Here is a 21,092-nt window from a genome sequence, read left to right as displayed (position 1 = left end):
GTGGAGTCAAAGAGGGTTGCACATATTCCATGCATTATTACTGATAACAAATTGATAATATGAATCTTCTGGTGAGTTGCCTAAAATAATGGTTCGTGTTTGCTTTATGCGTTCTACTGTACTTTATTTTATAGCCACTGCTGAATACTACGATATAGAATTATACTCTTTTTCAAGAATTTCTACCAGAAAAAAAGATTTTGAGATCATAAAATTTCATTGTCTCTCCCAACCTTCATTTGCTCCCCATTTCCACCAAATTTTGCTTGTTCAATGAGTGTTTTGTTTATCTTGACAAATTTATCTCAATTTTGTTTGTTGTACTAACTTTCTAATCTGTCTTTAGAAAATGTGAGTTATTAAAAAAAATCTCATTTTTCCTATTTAGCCGAAAACAAACTTTCTGTTTCTTCAAAAGTAGCATAATTTGTGGAATAAGACAATAATATTGGTCACATGTCATCATCAAAATAAACATTCCCATGACCAGAATTTTGGTTTTCATCACCGTTTCTTTGGATTTACGAAAGTATATTCTTCTGAATTTTACTGTTAGTGTGAAATTTGAGTTTTCAAAATTGATGTTCCTGCAAATTATCATGACGAAATTTTGTATATACTTGACAGGTAGAAGAGGAACAAGACAAATCTTACATTTGTTCTAGGTGCAATACAGTTCCTCTCAGCTTACATAACATCTGATCAGCTGGTTGTGTTCTTGGAGAACTATTGCTTGTAAAGGTTTTCAGCTTCTTGATGATGTATATTCGGAGAAACTGTGTGATTCTGAGACAATTGTACCAGAAGTTTATGCACTGGTTGGTTATCATGTGCCTTCTGTTTTATGGTTGAATTCATATTCCTCTATAGAAGACCAAAAGGTTTGCAATTGACAGATTTATCTACTGCCTGTTGTACAAATGGAGTATGTTTAGATTTGGATGATTTAGGTCTTGATTGGATAAACAACTTACTGCATAAACTCTTCTCATATAAGTGTTTGTGCATAAGCTATTTTTATAGCAAAAGATATAATAATGTCAATTTTTTTTTTTTTTTTGTGGATACAAAAGGGGCCTAAGCCCAAAGTCAAAATATTTTCATAAGTTATAAACTATTTTCTAAAGCTATCCTTCAGAATTTATGGAAATAAACTTAAAATAGATTCTGGGTATATCATAGGATTAGGATGTTTCTATATACTCGCAAATATTTATGTCTAGATAAATTCAAATAAGTCAATTGAAACATTTATTCGGTCTATATATAATGCTCTTATCATTTCCCTCCCTACTCATTCCGTATCTTGGTCATCATACGGCCGCCTAAGGGCCCGATTGGTTCGAGGTAGATGGAGGGGAGAAGAGGGGAGGTGAGGGGGGTAATCTTGACAAAAAAAGATTTATTTTTATTAATTTTTTTTTTTTATTTTTAAAAAAAACATTTTTTATTCTTGAAAAAAACATTTAAAAACAAAAACAAAAACAAAAAATCTCAATTATTAGAGAGATTTGATTGGTTAAAAAAATATTTTAAATTGGCAAAGGGAATATTTTAAATTCATAGAACATTTTAAATTGTGAGGGAACATTTTAAAAAAAAATTGTTTTTAAATTTTGTTTCTTTTTTTCAAGAATAAAAAATGTTTTTTTTTTTAAAAAAATGATTTAATAAAAAGAAAATTTTTTTTGTCAAGATTACCCCCTCCCCTCCATCTACCTTGAACCAACCGGGCCCTAAAGTGATAAACTTTACCACAAATGAATGATAAATTAGTTTTAAAATGTATTTTAGAAAAATAAGATATTTTAAATTTTAATATATATTAAATTTTTTGACTAAAATATTTTCACACGAAAAGTAAACCGCATGACACAAATTTCGACACAAATTTTAAATAATTTGGCCAAAATGATCAAAAGTAGCCTGGCCAAAAAAATTTGAATGATCATAGGTAGCAAATGAAATTTAATGTGTTGACAAAAACTAATTTTGATTAAAAGTGAATTAAATATAAAATAACTTATATTTAGATACATTGACATTAAAGGGAGTTCAATAATAAATATGAGAATGAAAATCAGGTTTGAAGACAAAAGCTTAAAGTTGGACTGTACTTAAAACACACAAACATGTTACAATCAATTTGATATTACTAGAACACTTTTTTCTTCTTATATATAGTGAAGACCCTCTTTTCTTGTTCAATCTTTGTGTAATGATGTGAGAGGATATAGGACATCCTGGAAAACAAGTGTGTGTCATTAATAAGTTACAACAAATATATTAGAATCTAGAAAACAAGAATGGTGATTTGAAGAGTTCTAACACAAGTTCATAATAGGGCTAAGCTACTAACATTCAGATACTGAAAAGACCAGTAATTTAATGGAGAAAAGCAAACATGAAGCATCATTCATATAATCACTTTGTTATCATTAATTATGCAAGGAATATGTGCAATCTTAGGCCACTCTTTCCCTCCATTGCTCTGACAGCTTGCTTGTAGTAAAAGGCATCGTTTGATAGTCAGCACTGAAAGAGAGGAAGGCAGTGCATCCGGTAACGATTCAAGCCGGCGACAATCTGAAATCTCAAGGTTTTCAAGAGATGTGAGATGCTGAAGCCACTTCCCTTTTAAGTCTTTTAGATAAAAAAGATGAGAGATGTGTATCGATACTAGAGAAATCGGAAGCAATGACCCTTCGGCTTTCATCAAGGAATTCATTAGACGATCACCTCGAATTCGCAATTCCACAAGACAAGTAAGGGATTGTAAACCCCACTTAGTGATAGATGAAGTAGACAAACTCCCACAATTTGACACTTCAAGTATACTTAAATTAATTGGTAAACTTTCTTGTGCAAAAGCCTGCAGTTTTGGAAGTCCATACACACTCAAATTATAAAGGCTAGATAGACTGTGAATTGGTTCAGGTAGTGACTTAAGCTTAGGACAACTTGACACCATGAAATTATTGAGGTTAGGAGTGTTTAGTCCATGTAGTGGAAATGACTCAAGATTAGGACAAGCATATATGGATAAACTTTGAAGAAAGGAATGACTGCGTGATGCATCATCTTCGGCAACGGAAATAGATTTTAGATTTTTACAACCTAAGATGAAAAGACTTTTGAGCACTGGGAAACAGTCTAGCTGAAAGGATGTCATTGAATCACAACTGTTGAATATTTGCAATTTCTCAAGTGATGTGTAACTTGGTAAGGACTCATTAGGTAAGAGTTCTAGATTCTCGCAAGAAAGGATAGTGAGAGATTGTAATGTTGTAGGAAGAAATTGTAATGGGAAGGAACTCGGAGAAACAATGCCTGAGATAGTCAACTGTTTGAGAGAATTAACTCCAATCATCGTAATGCTGCTGCTGATGCTGGTATCTACCTCTTGAGTCCTGAGTAGAGGACATTTTGACAACTCAAGCTCAACTAAGGAAGGAAGGTTGTCTGGTATGTTTCCTTTGAGTTTCGGACAATCACATAGAAACAAACGCCTTAGACTAGGAAACTCTATAGTTGTAGTTTCTCGAATCACGAAGTCCCATTCCTCCCATTCTGGCATCTCCTCAAAGCACAAAATCTCCAAGGAAGGAAATGATTGAAAGGAAAGGGAACTATTGCTTCCGTAAAACTCAGTACCAACCGTCTTCACTGATTTTAGTCCAGAAATGATGAGTTCTTTGAGACTAAGTAATTCTCCAAGGGGAGGGAGTGACCAACAATGATCACAACCACTGATGCGCAAATACATCATGTTGCGAAATGAGGAATCTCCTAACCAATTAGGAAAGCTGGTTCCACCAAAGAATTGGATTGTGAGTTTCTTCAAATTTGTTGAGGGCTGCAACTGTTCAAGTACAAGCCTTTCCATTTGCGAGTCTTCTGTGGTATCATGATCCCATTCTAATGTCAACTCATGAATTTCTCCTTTTTTCTCCAAGTTGGCTTGAATGGCATCAAAGAGGTCAGTAACATTTTGTAGCTTTGAGATTGACAGTTTCCCTTGAAGATGTGGAAATTTTCTCAGCTCTCCAATCTTCAACCCGTCTGGTTTTTTGCTGACAACAAATGAAGACAATGTTTGAAGATTTTGTAGTTTGGTTATTTGTATAGGCATCTTCTTCAACTTAGTGCCACTTAAATCAAGGTGGTGTAGATTGACCAAATTTCCAATGTCCTCAGGCAATTCAGTAAGCGAGTAACATCTCGACAATAATAAGGTTTGTAGATTGTAAAGCTTGCATATTACATCTGGCAGTCTTTCAATTTTAGTGTTGGAGAGATCTAAATAACGCAGATGTATTAAATTTCCAAGAGAGTTAGGCAACTCGGTGATATTGGTATAGTGTGACAAAGATAACACCCTCAACCGTTTCCTTTCAGGTAACAAGTCAAATGGTAACTTGCTTGATAGATAATGGCTTCTCAGATTAGGATATTTTGATGACCACCAATGTCTTAATGGTAAGGCTAGTAAGGTACGAAGACGCTTTGATTCATGAATCGTATTGAATTTATTGAAGCAATCATACTTCCCTCGAATGTACGACAAATGACGAGCTCTTTCACGACTTTCACATGACTTTGGATCCTCAAGCCTGATACAATATCCAGATGAAACAATTGTCGCTAATTCGTTGATAAGGTCATGCATCACAAAGTTTTCGTTTTCATTGACAATCTGTCTACGTATTAGAGACCGTGATACAAGTTCATCAAAGTATTCTTCACCTACTTCTTCCATAGTTTTTTCACCTTTGGACTGATGTACCAAGTCTTCTGCAATCCATAGCAGAACCACCATTTTCTTATCTAAACCGAAGTTCTTTGGAAAAATTGAACAATAAGCAAAACACCGTTTCAATGGAGCAGGAAGATAGTGATAGCTCAATAGCAAAGCCGGTAGTACCTTGACATTTGGCAAATCCCATATGTTACTTTTTAATACCTTATTCCACTCTTTTTCCGATAATTTGGTGCGTAGAAGACCCCCAACAGCTTCAGCAGCTAACGGCAAGCCACCACATCTTTTCACAATTTCTTTGCCAATTACTTGAAGTTTCGATTGTTCCCTGCAGTTATTCGGTCCAAATGCGTGATGTGCAAGTAAAGACCAACAATCTTCACTATGAAGAGATCTCAAATAGTGGACAGGAAGATAGGTTTGCATAGATAATGCAACACTTTCATCCCGTGTTGTGATGACGATCTTACTTCCCATTTCACCGACATTGAAAACTCCCTTCAGTTTGTTCCAATCGTCATAACTTCCATTCCAGACATCATCCAAAACAAGCAAATATCTTTTGTTTCTCAAGCTTTGCTGTAATTCCACTTGCAGAGTATTCAAGTTATCCGTGACAACCGGCTTTGAACCGACACATTCAAGAAGAATTTTTGTCACCCTACAAACATCAAAATCCTTTGATATATATGCCCAAGCTTTTAAGTCAAATTTCTCTACTACATCATGATCATTGTAAAGGAGTTTAGCAAGTGTTGTTTTTCCAATCCCTCCCATACCAACAATGGATATCACTCCTATTTTACTACCATCATTTTCTGACATCAAATAATCTTTCAGTATCATTTTATCATCGTCTCTTCCATAAATAGCAGATTCATCTACAACAGAACTAGTAGGTATTCCATGCCAAATTTTTCCACAAACACCTTGTTTCAATCCAAGGATATCTTTTTGCAATGCAAATTGTTCCAATCTTTGAAAAATATCTTGTATTTCAGAATTAATAACATTAAAAATACTTTTGAAAGGAGAAGAAAGGAAATTCAAAACCTGATCACTAAAGGGTTGTTGAATTTGTGACTCAGCTTCCAATTTGCATCTCAATGACTCAAAGTTGATTTCATCCAACAAATCATCAGCATCATAGAGAGCATCTCTGAGTTCATCCAGCCATTGTTTAACAGCAGGGTTAGTGATTTGTTTCTCCTCAGCATCATTCATCACAGCTTGAAGACTCAACAGTGTTATTTTCAGCTTTTTGAGGAGTGAAACATCAAGAAGTTCTTTGTTTCTAGAAAAGTATTGGAACTCATGAGAAATGATTCTCTCTAATAATACTTCCAAAGAAGCTGAGAGGAATGCTTCTCCAACAAATGCCATAGCAATGTTGTTTCTTGGATTGGATATTTGGATCTAATGAGATATAGAATTTGATAATAGTTTTAAGAAACCAGAAAAGTAGTGGTGGTGGTAGCGGTGAAGACTTTTATATCAATTCTAAGGTCAATGAGTAGGGTGATAACCTTTCATATATTGCAAAAAATATTTGGATCTTTAAAAACTTAAAAGTTTCTTTGATAGCCTCATGTTAGGATTGAGACACGATATGATATGAGCTAGATAAAGATAGAATATGACGAATAAATATTTAGAGTTTAATCAGTATTTTAGTCCCTTAAAAAAATTAGTTTTACATTGGTCCTTGATGAATAAACGTGTTTTGTTTTGATCTTTTAAAGATATCTTTGTTTGTCATATTGGTCTCTTCTATTAGTGTTTTCCAAAAAGAAGTTAGATCATCACCATTCACCATCTTCATCACTAGCTTCATCGGTTCATCATCAAACCAATAAATTTTGAAAAACTAAAAAAAAATTTAAAACCCTTAAATTTCTTCTTCGTCACTTCATTTTACCCGTTTTCATCATGTTCACCAACTTCATAAAAAACCCAAAAATTTTAAAAAAATAACACCAACAAAATCCTCAAATCTAAAATGGGGTGTCATGATTCTGAAAAACAACACGAGTTATCATGAATAATATCTCAAATGAGTTGTCATGATTCAGAAAAACAATAACAACATGGAGTCAGAGCGAGAGACGGAAATATTTGAAAAACATTTTACAGAGACAATGACAAATTTGAGTTGTTGAAAGAATTTGTGGGCGAATTACATGCGTATTAATTAGTTATTAATTAATGTTCATGCATTTATGTTGAACATAGTACGAATGAATTGAACATATACTTGAACCAGATATATGGTTACCATCAACACTCCTGTTACTTTTTTTTTTCTTCATCTTTTTTTTCAAAAAAAAGAATAATTAAGAAGTTCAAAATAAATTAACATATTTCATAAAGATATCGGAACAACCCATATTTTACAAGAACAAAGCTCCATCAATCTATTCACACATTGCTTATCACATCACAAACTCTAAACAAAATCATATTAAAAATAAGAAAAATTTCATCAATCTCATACATTTCTGAAAACTCACACACAACTATAGAAATATATATATTTAAATAGTACAAAACTAAGTAGTATTAAATTATTTTTACCCAAATATATACATTGGGTAAAAGAAAAATTCCACCCCAAAAAAATCACCAAATTATTTTCCATTTCTCCATCAACCAAGCCCATGTGTTTGGAAGACTTCAAAGTCCAAGCCACCAAATAGCTTTCTTTCTTTCATCCTTCTTACCCACCTAAGACAACCCCATTTCTCACCAAAAAAAAAGTTAAACTTAAAATGTGTATACCAACAAAAACCCCTCTTTCACAACAAATCACAATCTTCTCTCTCTCTCTAGAATCCCCTCTCTCTCTAGATTTCCTTCATCATTAGCCTAATTGATCACTCTTAAAATAAAATTCATCCTACAAACTTGAAACTCCTTTCCCTTTACTTAACCTATGATGGATCTGCTATTCACACCCTTAACAACTTCCATTTCCTCATAACACAAAGATCCTTTCACCTCATATTCCGATCAAACGCGCTTTTCTGTTCCAAGCGTTTTTTTTAACTTAAATTCTACAACTCCAACACAATTGAGAGAGAGAGAGAGAGAGAGAGAGAGAGAGAACTAAAAAGAAATGAAAATCCCTTGTTGTTCGGTGTGCCAAACGCGGTACAACGAAGAAGAACGAGTTCCTCTTCTTCTTCAATGTGGCCATGGTTTCTGCAGAGAGTGTCTTTCTAGAATGTTCTCAGCTTCATCAGACGCTACTCTCACCTGTCCACGGTGTCGTCATGTATCAACCGTCGGTAATTCTGTTTTAGCTTTACGGAAGAACTATGCGGTGCTTTCGTTAATCCATTCCGCCGTGGAAGCTTCTGCTGCCGCTTCCGGTGGCGGCAACCGAGGTTCGAATTTTGAATGTGATTTAACTGACGATGATGAAGACGGTGATGGTGAAGATGACGACGAGAATGATGAGGAGAAACGGCGGCGGAACAGTCGTGGCTCGCAGACTTCGAGTTCTGGTGGTTGTGCTCCGGTGATTGAGGTCGGTGTGCATCAGGATTTGAAATTAGTGAAGCGGATTGCGGAAGGAAGGAGAGCTGGTGTTGATATGTGGACGGCGGTGATCGGAGGTGGACGGTGTCGGCATCATGTGGCGGTGAAGAAAGCGGTTATAACTGAGGGAATGGATTTGGATTGGATGTTAGTGAAATTGGAGGATTTGCGTAGGGCTTCGATGTGGTGTAGAAATGTTTGTACTTTTCATGGTGCGATGAAGGTTGATGAAAGTTTGTGTCTTGTGATGGATAAATGTTATGGATCGGTTCGCTCCGAGATGCAGCGGAATGAAGGAAGACTCACATTGGAGCAAGTTTTAAGGTTTTTGGAATTTTTAACATTTTCGGTTTGATTATTTTTCTATTCAGATTTAGCTTTTTCTGTTCATGTTGTTGTTCTGATTAATCTCATTGGAAGAAATTGATTCGAATAGGTAGTGAGTTGTCAAATAACGGCTATAGTAGCGCGCCACGCGCCATAGCGTTGTAAACTTTGAACAAATCACTATTGTTTTGATTAATCTCATTGGAAGAAATTGTTTTGACTATAGGTTGTGAGTAGTCACTAACTAGCTATGTTGTCAAATAACGGTTACTATTGTTTTGATTAATCTCATTGGAAGAAATTGTTTCGACTAGGTAGCTAGTAACTAATTAGCTTTGTTGTTAAATAACGGTTATAGTAGCATGCTGCGCGCCATAGCGTGGCAAAATTTGAACAAGTCAAGTCACTATTGTTTTGATTAATCTCATTGGATAAAATTGATTTGACTGGGTAGCGAGTATCCACTAAGTAGCCGTGTTGTTGAATGGCGGCGGCTATAGTTACGCTATAGTGTAGCAAAATTTGGACAAATCTTTGTTGGTCCGCGATATGCTCTTTTTAGTGGAATTTGATCAAACAAACCGTTATTTTCCATGATTCGAGATTGACAATACTGCTAAGTAGCACAGTGAGTGACTATTGTGTTGAATTAGCGATGTTTCTCTTGATTTGTTTGATTTGTAATAAAATCGTGGTTTTAAATGTAGTTTCTATTGTGTTGCATGTTGAGGTTGCAATTATTAATGGTGTTAATTAATCATTCTATTCTGAAGCATGAATGATGAACTGACTATGTGGTTGTTAAAACCGCAGTAGGATTAGATGAATTGAAACCGCTTCGCTAAATCAGAATGGTAAATGGTTTAATTCAATGTCTAAATTTTTTACATTTTACACCAGCTTCCTACTTTTATGTTGCTTAGGTATGTATGAATACATCACGACAGTGAAATAGTTGAATACTTTTGCCATGTTTGGTTGTGCGGTGGGTTGCCTCTGCCGCGCGTCTGGAATCCCTTTTACCGTGAAAATGTGAAGCTAAGCCTAACAATTGTAGCTTAAAAAAGACGCATGTCTATTGGGCTAGCAAACACGATACAAAAATAATGCCTTATGGAATTGGTTAGAGAAGATTTTGTTAGAATTGTTTTGACCTTTGATAAAAGTTACGAAGACTTTTGACACGAAATATGACGAAGTTATATATAACTGACCATACACAGGTAAAGTAGTAATATAAAAACGATTAAATGGATTAAAAGGTGATTATCAATTAATATCAGTACATTTTGATTATTTTTTCCCATAACAACCAGCATTAGGCTGATTTAATTGTTTGTTTTCTTTTTCATGCAATATAGGCAGCTTAATAATTATTTTGGTGGGCTGTTCAAAAAATAATTATTTTGGTGGGATTTGAGTTATCCGGTATAGCTTTTCAATTGCCTTTTACAGCAGTGAATAGTAACATTGGAATTTGCCAAATGTAGATATGGAGCAGACATTGCACGAGGGGTTGTTGAGCTTCATGCTGCAGGCGTTATTTGCATGAATTTAAAGCCTTCCAATCTACTTCTTGATACAAATGGTCATGCTGTGGTTTCTGATTATGGACTTGCTACAATTCTGAAGAAGCCTTCCTGTTGGAAGGCTCGACCTGAGTGTGACTCCACAAAGATCCATTCCTGTATGGAATGTATAATGCTTAGCCCACATTATACAGCACCAGAGGCTTGGGAACCTGTGAAGAAGTCATTAAATTTGTTCTGGGATGATGGAATAGGTATATCTCCCGAATCAGATGCCTGGAGTTTTGGTTGTACATTGGTGGAGATGTGCACGGGTGCAATTCCGTACGTGGAGAAACTCATTATTTACTCTAGATTTTTTCCTTATTTTCTTCTTTCTTCCTTTTCAATTTCCTTAGTGAAAAACTATGCTTGTGCAGTTGGGCTGGTTTAAGTGCAGAGGAAATCTATCGAGCAGTTGTCAAGGCAAAGAAGCAGCCTCCACAATATGCTAGTGTGGTTGGTGGAGGAATTCCAAGGGAACTGTGGAAGATGATTGGAGAGTGCTTACAATTCAAACCATCTAAAAGACCTACCTTCAATGCAATGCTGGCAATATTTCTCCGTCATTTGCAAGAAATACCACGCAGCCCTCCTGCAAGCCCGGATAAGTAAGTTTGTTAAGTTATTATAACCATGACTGCATCTTCAAGGTTGGTTTTTTTAGTATCTGATTGAGCAGTTATGGTATTTCTGATTTAGTACGGAAATGTGAGCTTGATTTCGTTTGAGCCCAATGCACAGTTTGCTTCTTCAACTAACATTTGGATAAACTACTTAATTTAGTATTTATTCAATAAGTGATTATCACATGAGAGCTTATTTCATAAGCGCATAATTCAATAATAAGTTGTTTCCATATATGATATATCTATCTTGGGAAGTTTTAAATAAGTTGAAAACAAATTTTGGGCATGTCATATACTCTCTTCAAATAAGTTCATCCAATTCCAATAAATTCCTTGATGGTAAATGAACAGCGATTATCTTATACATATTTCTTTTCATGCAGTGACCTTGTTAAGGGGTCTGTATCAAATGTGACAGAGGCTTCCCCAGTACCTGAATTAGAAGTCCATCAGGACCCAAATCATCTTCATCGACTTGTGTCTGAAGGGGATGTCACTGGTGTTAGGTTGGTGTCCCAATTTTTACTCCTCGAGCTAGCTTATACTAAAATTTTGTTTTTGTCATTACATTCGTTTTCTTTGTATTTATTGTACAGAGACTTTCTGGCAAAGGCTGCAACAGAAAATGAAAGCAACTACATGTCTTCTCTGTTGGAAGCTCAAAATGCTGATGGACAAACGGCTCTCCACTTGGCTTGTAGACGTGGCAGTGCAGAACTTGTTGAGACAATTCTGGAGTATGAAGAGGCTAATGTTGATGTCTTGGACAAAGATGGGGATCCTCCTCTTGTTTTTGCCTTAGCAGCTGGGTCCCATGAATGTGTGCGTAGCCTTATCAAAAGAAATGCTAGTGTGAAGTCACGATTGAGAGATGGGTTTGGCCCATCAGTAGCTCATGTTTGTGCATATCATGGTCAGCCAGATTGTATGCGAGTGCGTTTTCCCTAAATTTTACTTTATTCTTCCTTTTCTTTATTGAAGCTGCATAACGCATTGACCTAAATTACATGTGGATAAATAACAGGAGTTGCTTTTAGCTGGAGCTGATCCCAATGCAGTGGATGATGAAGGTGAATCAGTACTGCATAGGGCAATTGCCAAGAAGTTCACAGACTGTGCTCTTGTGATAGTGGAAAATGGAGGCTGTAGATCGATGACCATCTTGAATTCAAAAAATCTGACGTGAGTAACAAATTAGATTCATTTTTTCTAAATCTTAGAATATGTATGCCAATCAGTGTATAGGTATATAAACTTAATCAACTATTGGGATATTCATTAACAGATTATATATTAGACTGAGGAAAAACAGATTTTCTGAAGTTGCTTTGTCATCAACATGAAGTTTCACATCTATAGTGTTCTGGTTCACTGCATGTCTTTTTCAGTCCTTATCATAGCACCTTCATGTTGAAAGATGTAGCTCAACTGGATGAGGTGCTATGAACTACTTTAATCATTTCTTATCCACTTGTATGATTTAAAACATTTAAAGATGGGAACAGTGATGATATATTTCTGTAAATCCATTTTACATCGAATCTGCATTACTGGTAATACTGTAGTTACATTTTTATTAGATTTAAATATGTTTTTAGTCCATGTAATAGACCCACTTTATCATTTTGGTCCCTGGTATTCTTTATTTCAAAGTGGTCCCTATAATTTTAGTTCCATTTTTTTTGTTTGAGTCCCTATCATATTATAGGGACTAAAACAATAAAAAAAGTATATCCTAGGGAGGGAATAAAGCAAAACGAGGACCAAAATGTAACAAAATAATTCAGGGACCAAAAGAAAGAGGTGCTATATTACATGGACCCAAGTATAGTAAAGCCTATTTTTATAATTAAGTTATCCAAACACAATAAGAATTTCATTAAATTTTAATTTGAAAACAGCCTTTGAGCTTAAAGCTCTCTGTCACAATATTACAAATATATCTTAGGTTAAAGTTGTGCGATTTTAGATAAAAGGAGAAGAGAAAATGATAAGAACTGTGAATATTATTGATTATAACTTGATATTGGCTGATAGTAACTTGATAAAAAAGACTAAATACTAATCCCTTTTTATAGGGATAAAGACTCCTAATCCTAATTAAATAGGGAAATAAGAAAACAAATCATGCTAAGAAATGTGAAACTGCTCCTAGGAGATAAACAAAGATACTTAGCAATATCTTTATATTATATTAGAGTAGCTTCGTTTATTTTCCAGGATTAGTTTATAATCTTTTTTTGCTGGGAAGATCAGTTTATAATCTTAGAGTATCTCTTAGGATTTATTTCCATATTATTTAGATATTATTTGTTGTGATTTTCCTATTTACCCAGGATTAGGAGTGGTATTATTTTTTTCATCTTTATATCTAAAACCCATAACTTCCCAGTCAAAAAAAAAAAACCCCCCCCATAACTTCAACATGTATCCTAATTTGAAAAAATAGATAAATTAAATACTCTCAAAATAAAGAAATAAAGTCTCCTTGATGCTTGTAGGTCTCTTTCCACATTCTTAAGGAATTCATTCTCATTTCATTTCCCTTTTCTTCAGAAGGATTCATTATAATATAATATAATTATATAATATAGCCTTTTGTAAGAAAAAATAAGTTAATATAACATGCACCAGATAAAAATGTTGTTAACATGGAAACCTTGTTTTCTAGTACAGGTCTCGTATATATAATAAAATTAATGAGTACTTCATTACTTCACGTGAAGATTTTACTGTATCGGTCAATATACTTCTTTCTTCTTTGCACATAATTACTTGTTTTTGTTTTTTGATAAACTAATTATTAAGCTTTTATTATTGATATTCTAGTTATTTTTGCTCATATCATATGGTATACTGTCCTTGATCAACATGCATATTCATGAAAAAAGTTCAATATACATTCTCTTGTGTTGGCCTTTGTGGAGCTTGGAATTTCATGCATGCATCCTAGGAATAAGAGTTTACTTTTCTGATGATAGAGTTAGGGATTAGTTGTTAGGTTCAGCAATGAAGATGATAGCTTTTTTGCTTTTACTGTACTGTTCAATATTTCTACGCTATCCTATTTTCCTAGAGGGAAAGCTCATTATCCCTGTTTGAATCAATTGTAACAACCTATTCTAGGTCCTTATTTGAGTAGCAAAGGCTATGACATAAAAAGTGTTTATTATTTTAAGTAAGGAATTCTGTTCCTTAATGGTTAAGAAAATGATTGTGAATTCTACTAGTGGATCAGTTACTATTGTTCTTCCAAAGGACAAATTTAAACTTAATCTGATATTTTAACTATACTCAGAATCTGAGAATCACATTGCTTCTGGAATTTTACATTATAAATCTAGGATGGTATTGTTGCACAGTTACATTAGTATATAAGAAATTCCTTCAATGTGTCATTTTGTTCGTAGTTGAACCCACACAGTGAGATAAAGTTTGGTTGTTATGATTAATTATTGCATATGTGCCAATGATCATACATTTTTACTCTGTTGTTGCAGACCACTGCACTTGTGTGTAGCGACGTGGAATGTTTCTGTTGTGAAGAGATGGGTGGAAGTTGCAACTTCTGATGAGATTGCTGAAGCGATTGACATACCAAGCCATATCGGCACTGCCTTGTGCATGGCAGCTGCTTCTAAGAAAGACCATGAAAGTGGTATGCAATTGCTTGATTGTGATTTTCACAATTTGAGCTATGTATTCGCTTCATTATTTGGTAGCTGGCTTTAAGTTTACTTGATCAAACTCTTTATATAAATCAGTGTTAGTGCTTTGTATTTTGTGCATGTGGTATCAATTCATTCTCATTTTATATAACAAAACTATAGAAATTTTAATTCTTTATGATTTAAACTTGAAATGCTAAAGTGTTTTACCTAGAACTAATTTGTTGTTGTAAAATGATGCTGTTCATCTGCATTTGAGTGGAAGCAGAGTATCATCACTATGTTAGATTGTTTAATTGCTAAGCTCATTTTTTATCAGAAATTCAGAATTGAATTGAAGTATGCCCTTGTGTCTGTTAACTCAATAATATTCAGCTGGATCCCCCACATTTGTTGTCAAAATGAACACTTCAAATTTGAGGGTTAATGCATGGATATTCTTAAAATCATTTTTGCTATGTCCTCTCTTCATGAAATAGTTGAATCATCTGATCCTGTTTCTTCATGCTTAATATAGAGGGGAGAGACTTGGTGCGGATATTGCTTACAGCAGGAGCTGATCCATCTGCTCAGGATTCACAGAACGGGAGGACAGCTTTGCATACCGCTGCTATGACAAATGATGTGGAATTGGTTCAGGTTTGAGAATCAACTTGATTAAAATGATTGTGTCCATAAATATTTTGATGGTGCTAATATGTTTTGGTTGCTTTGAGTAGGTTATTCTTGCTGCTGGTGTTGATGTTAACACTCGCAATGTGCACAATAGTATACCTCTTCACTTGGCCTTAGCTAGGGGTGCAAAGGCATGTGTTGGACTGCTTCTAGATGCTGGAGCGGATTATAATTTGCAGGTTCTATTCCAAGTTCTCATTTCCCCCATTTGATCGCATATATAACTATAGTTATAATTAATGTTAAGATCCCACATCGTCAATAGATATGACCAAAATAGTTTTTATAGGGCTTGGTCAATTTTGTCCCTTGAGCTAGCTTTTACAGTTGAGTTGGGCCTATTTGAAATTTTAATATGGTATCATAGCGTATCTTAGATCTGTTATGAAACCATCCACATTTATCCACACTCTAGATGTCATGTTATGCATGTGAGGTGTGTTGAGACCCCATATCGACTAGAGATATGGTCAAAGTAGTTCTTATAAGGTGTAACCCAAATTCTAGTAATAATGTTAAAATTTTGATTTGGTAGCATTATTGAAGATGGTTTTTTAGTCATTGCTCATGATGGCTTCTTTCACCCCTGATTTCTCATTCATTATACAAAGTTGTTTCTGTTTACTTTACCAGTACCCAATCTTCATAGTATAACTTGTTCATTTCTGAGCTGAGTATCTGATGTAGCCGGTCCAGTAATTTAATTTTAATCTTTGATAAATGAAACTCTTAAAGGTGGTTGGATGGTTAACAAGTTTAAAGAACACGAATGATGGAATTGAATTCTGGAATGAACTGTATCTACTTATATATTCGGGCTTTGCTGCCATGACAGTGAGATGTTTTAACTATGTATTTCAACCTTTTGCACTTACATATGTGCATGCTCCAAGATTAGGATGTGCACTTATTTTTACTCTGGATTTTGTTTACTTGGTGGAAATAATTGGAAGTTAATATTTTCTCTAATCTTTTGGAAGGAAGCTCACCGTTACATCCTTGTCAGTTATGGTTCTAATGTAATTTTTATGCAGGATGATGATGGTGATAATGCTTTCCATATAGCAGCAGAAACAGCAAAAATGATACGCGAAAATCTGGACTGGCTTATTGTTATGCTAAAGAATCCCGATGCTGATATTGAAGTCAGAAACCACAGGTAAGTCACAAGCTCACAGCTGAAGACATTAATTCAACTAATTTTTAATTTCTTTAAACATCTGAAAAGTTAATCTCAACAAACATCGAGTCCTTGGTTGACTGTTAACTGTTTGTCCACATCAGCATATTAAACACATTGGATTCCAAATCATTATTGTGACTGATAAGTTTTTTTTTTTTTTTTTTTTTTTGTGATAGTGGCAAGACACTACGGGACATCTTAGAGGCTCTACCCCGAGAATGGATATCCGAAGATTTGATGGAGGCACTCTCAAATAGAGGCGTTCATTTATCTCCTACAATGTGCGTGGAAGACACTATTTTCTGGAATTTTTTATTGGATATAATATTTATTATCCATATGCAAAATTATGCATTAATTTTATTTATTTTTACTTATTGCTATACGTAGATTTGAAGTGGGAGATTGGGTGAAGTTTAAAAGAACTGTCACAACTCCAACACATGGGTGGCAAGGTGCTAGACCAAAGAGTGTTGGCTTTGTGCAAAGTATTCCAGACAGGGATAATCTAATCGTTTCATTTTGTTCGGGAGAGGTTCATGTTCTGCCAAATGAAGTTGTAAAAGTTGTTCCATTGGACAGGGGGCAACATGTACAACTGAAAGGAGATGTAAAAGAGCCTAGGTATGATTTTGCATAATTGCAACACTTAATTGTGAATGCAATGTAATGGCTTCTTTATGTATTATAATCTCAATAAACACATGGTTTCACCATATGTCTCTCATTTTCTCTTACTCAACACTAGCATTTCAAAGAACCAAGAAGTAACCACAAAATATATACTGTATCAAAAGACAAAAAAGTTCTAGGGTTTCAGTGGCTGAGATACATGTATCAAATAAGTGTTCCAAAGAAAGTTGGTATGAAAATTAATAGCACAGAAAAAGTCATGGAGGATGGATAGCCTTGCAGGCTATTCTTTTTAATCTTTTTTTCTTTCTGGATTTATTATGGTCATAAAGGAGAAGAGAATGATAATATACAAACCAAATTATGCCTTAACTGTTAAATTCTGTTAATTGGGCCTTGTAGATGGCATGCTTTCAGCCGTTTGCCTTTGATTTTGATGACTATTGTCTCTTTAGGTTTGGTTGGCGTGGGCAGTCACGTGACAGCATTGGGACAGTATTATGTGTTGACGATGATGGAATTCTCCGTGTTGGGTTTCCTGGTGCATCCAGAGGATGGAAAGCTGACCCAGCAGAGATGGAACGTGTTGAGGAATTCAAGGTTGGAGATTGGGTTCGTATTCGTCCAACTCTTACATCTGCAAAACATGGGTTAGGAGCTGTGACACCAGGAAGCATTGGCATTGTATATTGTATCCGACCTGACAGTAGTCTGTTAATTGAACTGAGCTATCTTCCAAATCCTTGGCATTGTGAACCAGAGGAGGTTGAGCATGTTCCTCCTTTTAGGGTAAGATATAGATTATTTTATTCTCTGACTTACTATTTATGCCCTGTTTTTGTTACAAAACTTGTATTTGTCTTACAGATTGGGGATAAGGTATGTGTGAAGCGATCTGTCGCAGAACCTAGATATGCTTGGGGTGGTGAGACACATCATAGTGTTGGAAGAATAAGTGAGATTGAGAACGATGGTCTCTTAGTAATAGAAATACCAAATCGACCCATACCATGGCAAGCTGATCCATCTGATATGGAGAAGGTGGAAGATTTTAAGGTAACAATCCTTGTGGTTGACGGTGATCATTTGCTTCTGTTTTAATTTTGTTGCGTAATGCCTTCTTAGTGTCTTGCTGTATTTAAATTGTTAATAAATTTGAAAGCAGGTTGGAGATTGGGTCAGAGTGAAAGCTTCAGTATCTTCTCCAAAATATGGATGGGAGGATATTACAAGGAACAGTATTGGGGTAATTCATAGTTTGGAGGAGGATGGTGATGTGGGTGTTGCCTTTTGCTTCAGAAGCAAGCCTTTTTCTTGCTCAGTCACTGATGTGGAGAAAGTTCCTCCTTTTGAGGTGGGACAAGAAATTCATGTGATGCAATCTGTTAGTCAGCCACGGCTTGGGTGGTCAAATGAATCACCAGCTACTGTTGGAAAAATAGTGAGAATTGACATGGATGGTGCCCTCAATGTAAGTTTAGTTCTTGGTTATATTTTAATTTTTGCACTAGTGACTAGAAGACCTATAGTCATTTTCAAACTAGCTATAACCACTACTAAACTTATGAAGAGTTTTCCATAACCACTACTAAACAGGACCTAAACAGTGAAAGACCCAGATTAGTATTAAATCTTATAAAGCCATAACTGGCTAGGTGGTAGTAGCATTTATCTGGGAGAATTTTGCTACTTTATATGGGCTAAAATCAAAGTTTTGCAGATTACTTGGCTTTGCTGGCACCCCTGGCCATCTATGTCCATTATAAGAAATGAGAAATTCATACTAAAATATTGATCACTTTTACTATGGGATTCGCTCACATGTTGTATGACAAATTTCATTGACAATTTTAATTTGTGATTTGATTTCATCTTGAGGTTACCACAGATTTTAAGTGATTTAAATGTTCTGTTTGTAGGCAAAGGTCACCGGTAGGCAGAGCTTGTGGAAAGTGTCTCCTGGAGATGCTGAACGACTTCCAGGGTTTGAGGTTGGGGATTGGGTACGCTCTAAACCAAGCCTGGGAAATAGACCTAGTTATGACTGGAATAGTGTTGGCAGAGAGAGTTTAGCTGTTGTGCATAGTGTACAGGATTCTGGTTATTTGGAGTTGGCTTGCTGTTTCCGTAAAGGGAAGTGGATCACTCATTATACGGATGTTGAAAAGGTTCCTAGCTTGAAAGTTGGGCAGTATGTTAGTTTCCGAGTTGGTTTGGTTGAACCCAGGTGGGGTTGGAGAGGAGCTCAGCCTGAATCTCAAGGTATTATAACAAGTATTCATGCGGATGGAGAAGTCAGGGTTGCATTCTTTGGTTTGCCAGGACTGTGGAAAGGCGATCCTTCGGACCTGCAGGCAGAACAAATCTTTGAAGTGGGAGAGTGGGTGAGATTGAAAGAAAATGCAAATAATTGGAAATCAATTGGGCCAGGTAGTGTTGGCGTCGTTCAAGGAATAGGGTATGAAGGAGATGAAACTGACAGAAGTACTTACGTAGGCTTTTGTGGGGAGCAAGAGAAATGGGTAGGACCAAGTTCCCATCTTGAAAGAGTTGACAAACTCTTTGCAGGGCAGAAAGTTAGAGTTAAACAATATGTAAAGCAACCTAGATTTGGGTGGTCGGGGCACACCCATGCTAGTATTGGTACTATACAAGCAATTGATGCTGATGGGAAGCTTCGAATATACACTCCAGCAGGTTCAAAAACATGGATGCTGGACCCATCAGAAGTGGACGTCGTGGAAGAGAAGGAGCTTTGTATTGGAGACTGGGTGAGGGTTAGAGCATCAGTTTCAACTCCAACCCACCATTGGGGGGAAGTGATTCATTCAAGCGTGGGGGTGGTGCATCGGATGGAAGATGATAATTTATGGGTTTCATTCTGTTTTGTGGAGAGATTATGGCTTTGCAAGGCAAGCGAAATGGAACGGGTTAGGCCTTATAAAGTAGGGGACAAAGTAAGGATCAGAGATGGACTGGTATCGCCGCGGTGGGGATGGGGGATGGAGACACATGCCAGCAGGGGACAGGTTGTAGGAGTAGATGCAAATGGTAAACTAAGAATAAGGTTCCGTTGGAGGGAAGGTAGGCCTTGGATAGGAGACCCTGCTGATATTGCCCTTGATGAGAACTGATGTAAAATTTTATAGGAGTATGGAAGCTTGTATCATCATAACTTGATTTTCTCATTCATATCTTTGGTCTATTGCTTTTCTGGATCTGATCTTGTGCAACAAATCGAAAGCTTTATGTGACCCGCTACCTGTTGTGCTCTGAACTCCTATCTAGGTTGGAATGCAGTTTGGCCAGATTTATTTATGTTAGTTAATGAACAGAGTTGGAGGATTGACAGAGATATAGAGATTATGGCGAACTATTGGCGATTGGCCCATTTATATTCATTACTTATATACATAAGTTTTTAGTTCCAGATTTTGAGGTGTATATTTATATGTTTATTATTTAATACTGTATTGTTGTACAAACTGTACTCAGCGGCCAACTTGATTGCATTTTTTTTACCCGCTCATTGTGCAGTCATGCATAATTCATGAATTGAATTGATTCAATATACAGCATTTGCATTTTCCTTCCTTTTTGTTTCCAAATTGAAAAAAATAACGCACATGAACAAGTATATTCACCAACATGCCCATAATGGCGCGTTGGATTCCTCCTCTTGCTGGGTCTGTTGAAGGAAATATTGACAGGAGTTAGCCTGCCTATTACTCGATTGATTGTGTCCGGAGGTCTGCTCGAGAGACTCTACTGGTGGTTTCTTGGCTGGTTTCATTAGTTTTGACTTTTGATGAAGCTGGAGATGTCTTGCCATCAGAGCTGATGTGTATTAAGCATGGGTTGAATGCTTTGAGCTGCGTTACTCTAATGTGTTTTGCAAGACCGACTCCATGGATGCGGTTAACAATATTATTGAAAGTAAATAGTAGACTTCACTTCTACACAATAGCTTCAGCTTTGAGTTTTTGCTTCTTTCGTTTTCTTTTCATTCTTTTGCTGGTCTTCTACCCTTTATATTCAACAAAAAAAATTATTCACTAACATGGTGTAACACGAGGGTTAGATGACAATGTTTGAGTGTCTTGATCATTT

The 21,092-nt window shown here is 35.8% G+C and overlaps 2 protein-coding genes across 3 annotated transcripts; one reads left to right on the top strand and one right to left on the bottom strand.

Moving 5' to 3' along the window:
• Window positions 1–2,155: 2,155 nt before the first annotated feature.
• On the bottom strand, window positions 2,156–6,494 carry LOC123913296 (putative disease resistance RPP13-like protein 1). The gene has a single exon (XM_045963989.1). The coding sequence runs from the start codon at window positions 6,140–6,142 to the stop codon at window positions 2,417–2,419; it is 3,726 nt and encodes a 1,241-aa protein (XP_045819945.1). The 5' UTR covers window positions 6,143–6,494; the 3' UTR covers window positions 2,156–2,416.
• A 931-nt stretch (window positions 6,495–7,425) lies between these two features.
• LOC123913295 (E3 ubiquitin-protein ligase KEG) lies at window positions 7,426–20,575 on the top strand. Of its 2 annotated transcripts, XM_045963986.1 has the most exons (16): window positions 7,426–8,623; window positions 10,117–10,479; window positions 10,575–10,805; window positions 11,207–11,329; window positions 11,420–11,756; window positions 11,848–12,005; window positions 14,324–14,481; window positions 15,009–15,130; window positions 15,211–15,345; window positions 16,201–16,325; window positions 16,526–16,630; window positions 16,740–16,973; window positions 17,438–17,771; window positions 17,850–18,038; window positions 18,148–18,453; window positions 18,902–20,575. In XM_045963986.1, the coding sequence occupies exons 1-16, from the start codon at window positions 7,875–7,877 to the stop codon at window positions 20,114–20,116; spliced, it is 4,884 nt and encodes a 1,627-aa protein (XP_045819942.1). In that variant the 5' UTR covers window positions 7,426–7,874; the 3' UTR covers window positions 20,117–20,575. The 2 variants fall into 2 exon arrangements, with proteins under 2 accessions (XP_045819942.1, XP_045819941.1); XM_045963985.1 differs by having other exon boundaries at window positions 7,452–8,623; window positions 17,438–18,038.
• Window positions 20,576–21,092: the final 517 nt, after the last annotated feature.

Source organism: Trifolium pratense, linkage group LG3, assembly GCF_020283565.1.
Source record: "Trifolium pratense cultivar HEN17-A07 linkage group LG3, ARS_RC_1.1, whole genome shotgun sequence".
Taxonomy (NCBI): domain Eukaryota; kingdom Viridiplantae; phylum Streptophyta; class Magnoliopsida; order Fabales; family Fabaceae; genus Trifolium; species Trifolium pratense.
Note: the sequence above shows the minus strand (reverse complement) of the source record. Positions and strands in the feature narration are given on the sequence as shown.

Coding starts and splice junctions, on each gene's coding strand:
- LOC123913296 (XM_045963989.1), bottom strand. CDS start 6,142: ATGGCATTTGTTGGAGAAGCATTCCTCTCAGCTTCTTTGGAAGTATTA.
- LOC123913295 (XM_045963985.1), top strand. CDS start 7,875: ATGAAAATCCCTTGTTGTTCGGTGTGCCAAACGCGGTACAACGAAGAA. Junction 10,480..10,574: donor ATGTGCACGGGTGCAATTCC/GTACGTGGAGAA, acceptor ATGCTTGTGCAG/TTGGGCTGGTTTAAGTGCAG. Junction 18,454..18,901: donor ACATGGATGGTGCCCTCAAT/GTAAGTTTAGTT, acceptor TTCTGTTTGTAG/GCAAAGGTCACCGGTAGGCA.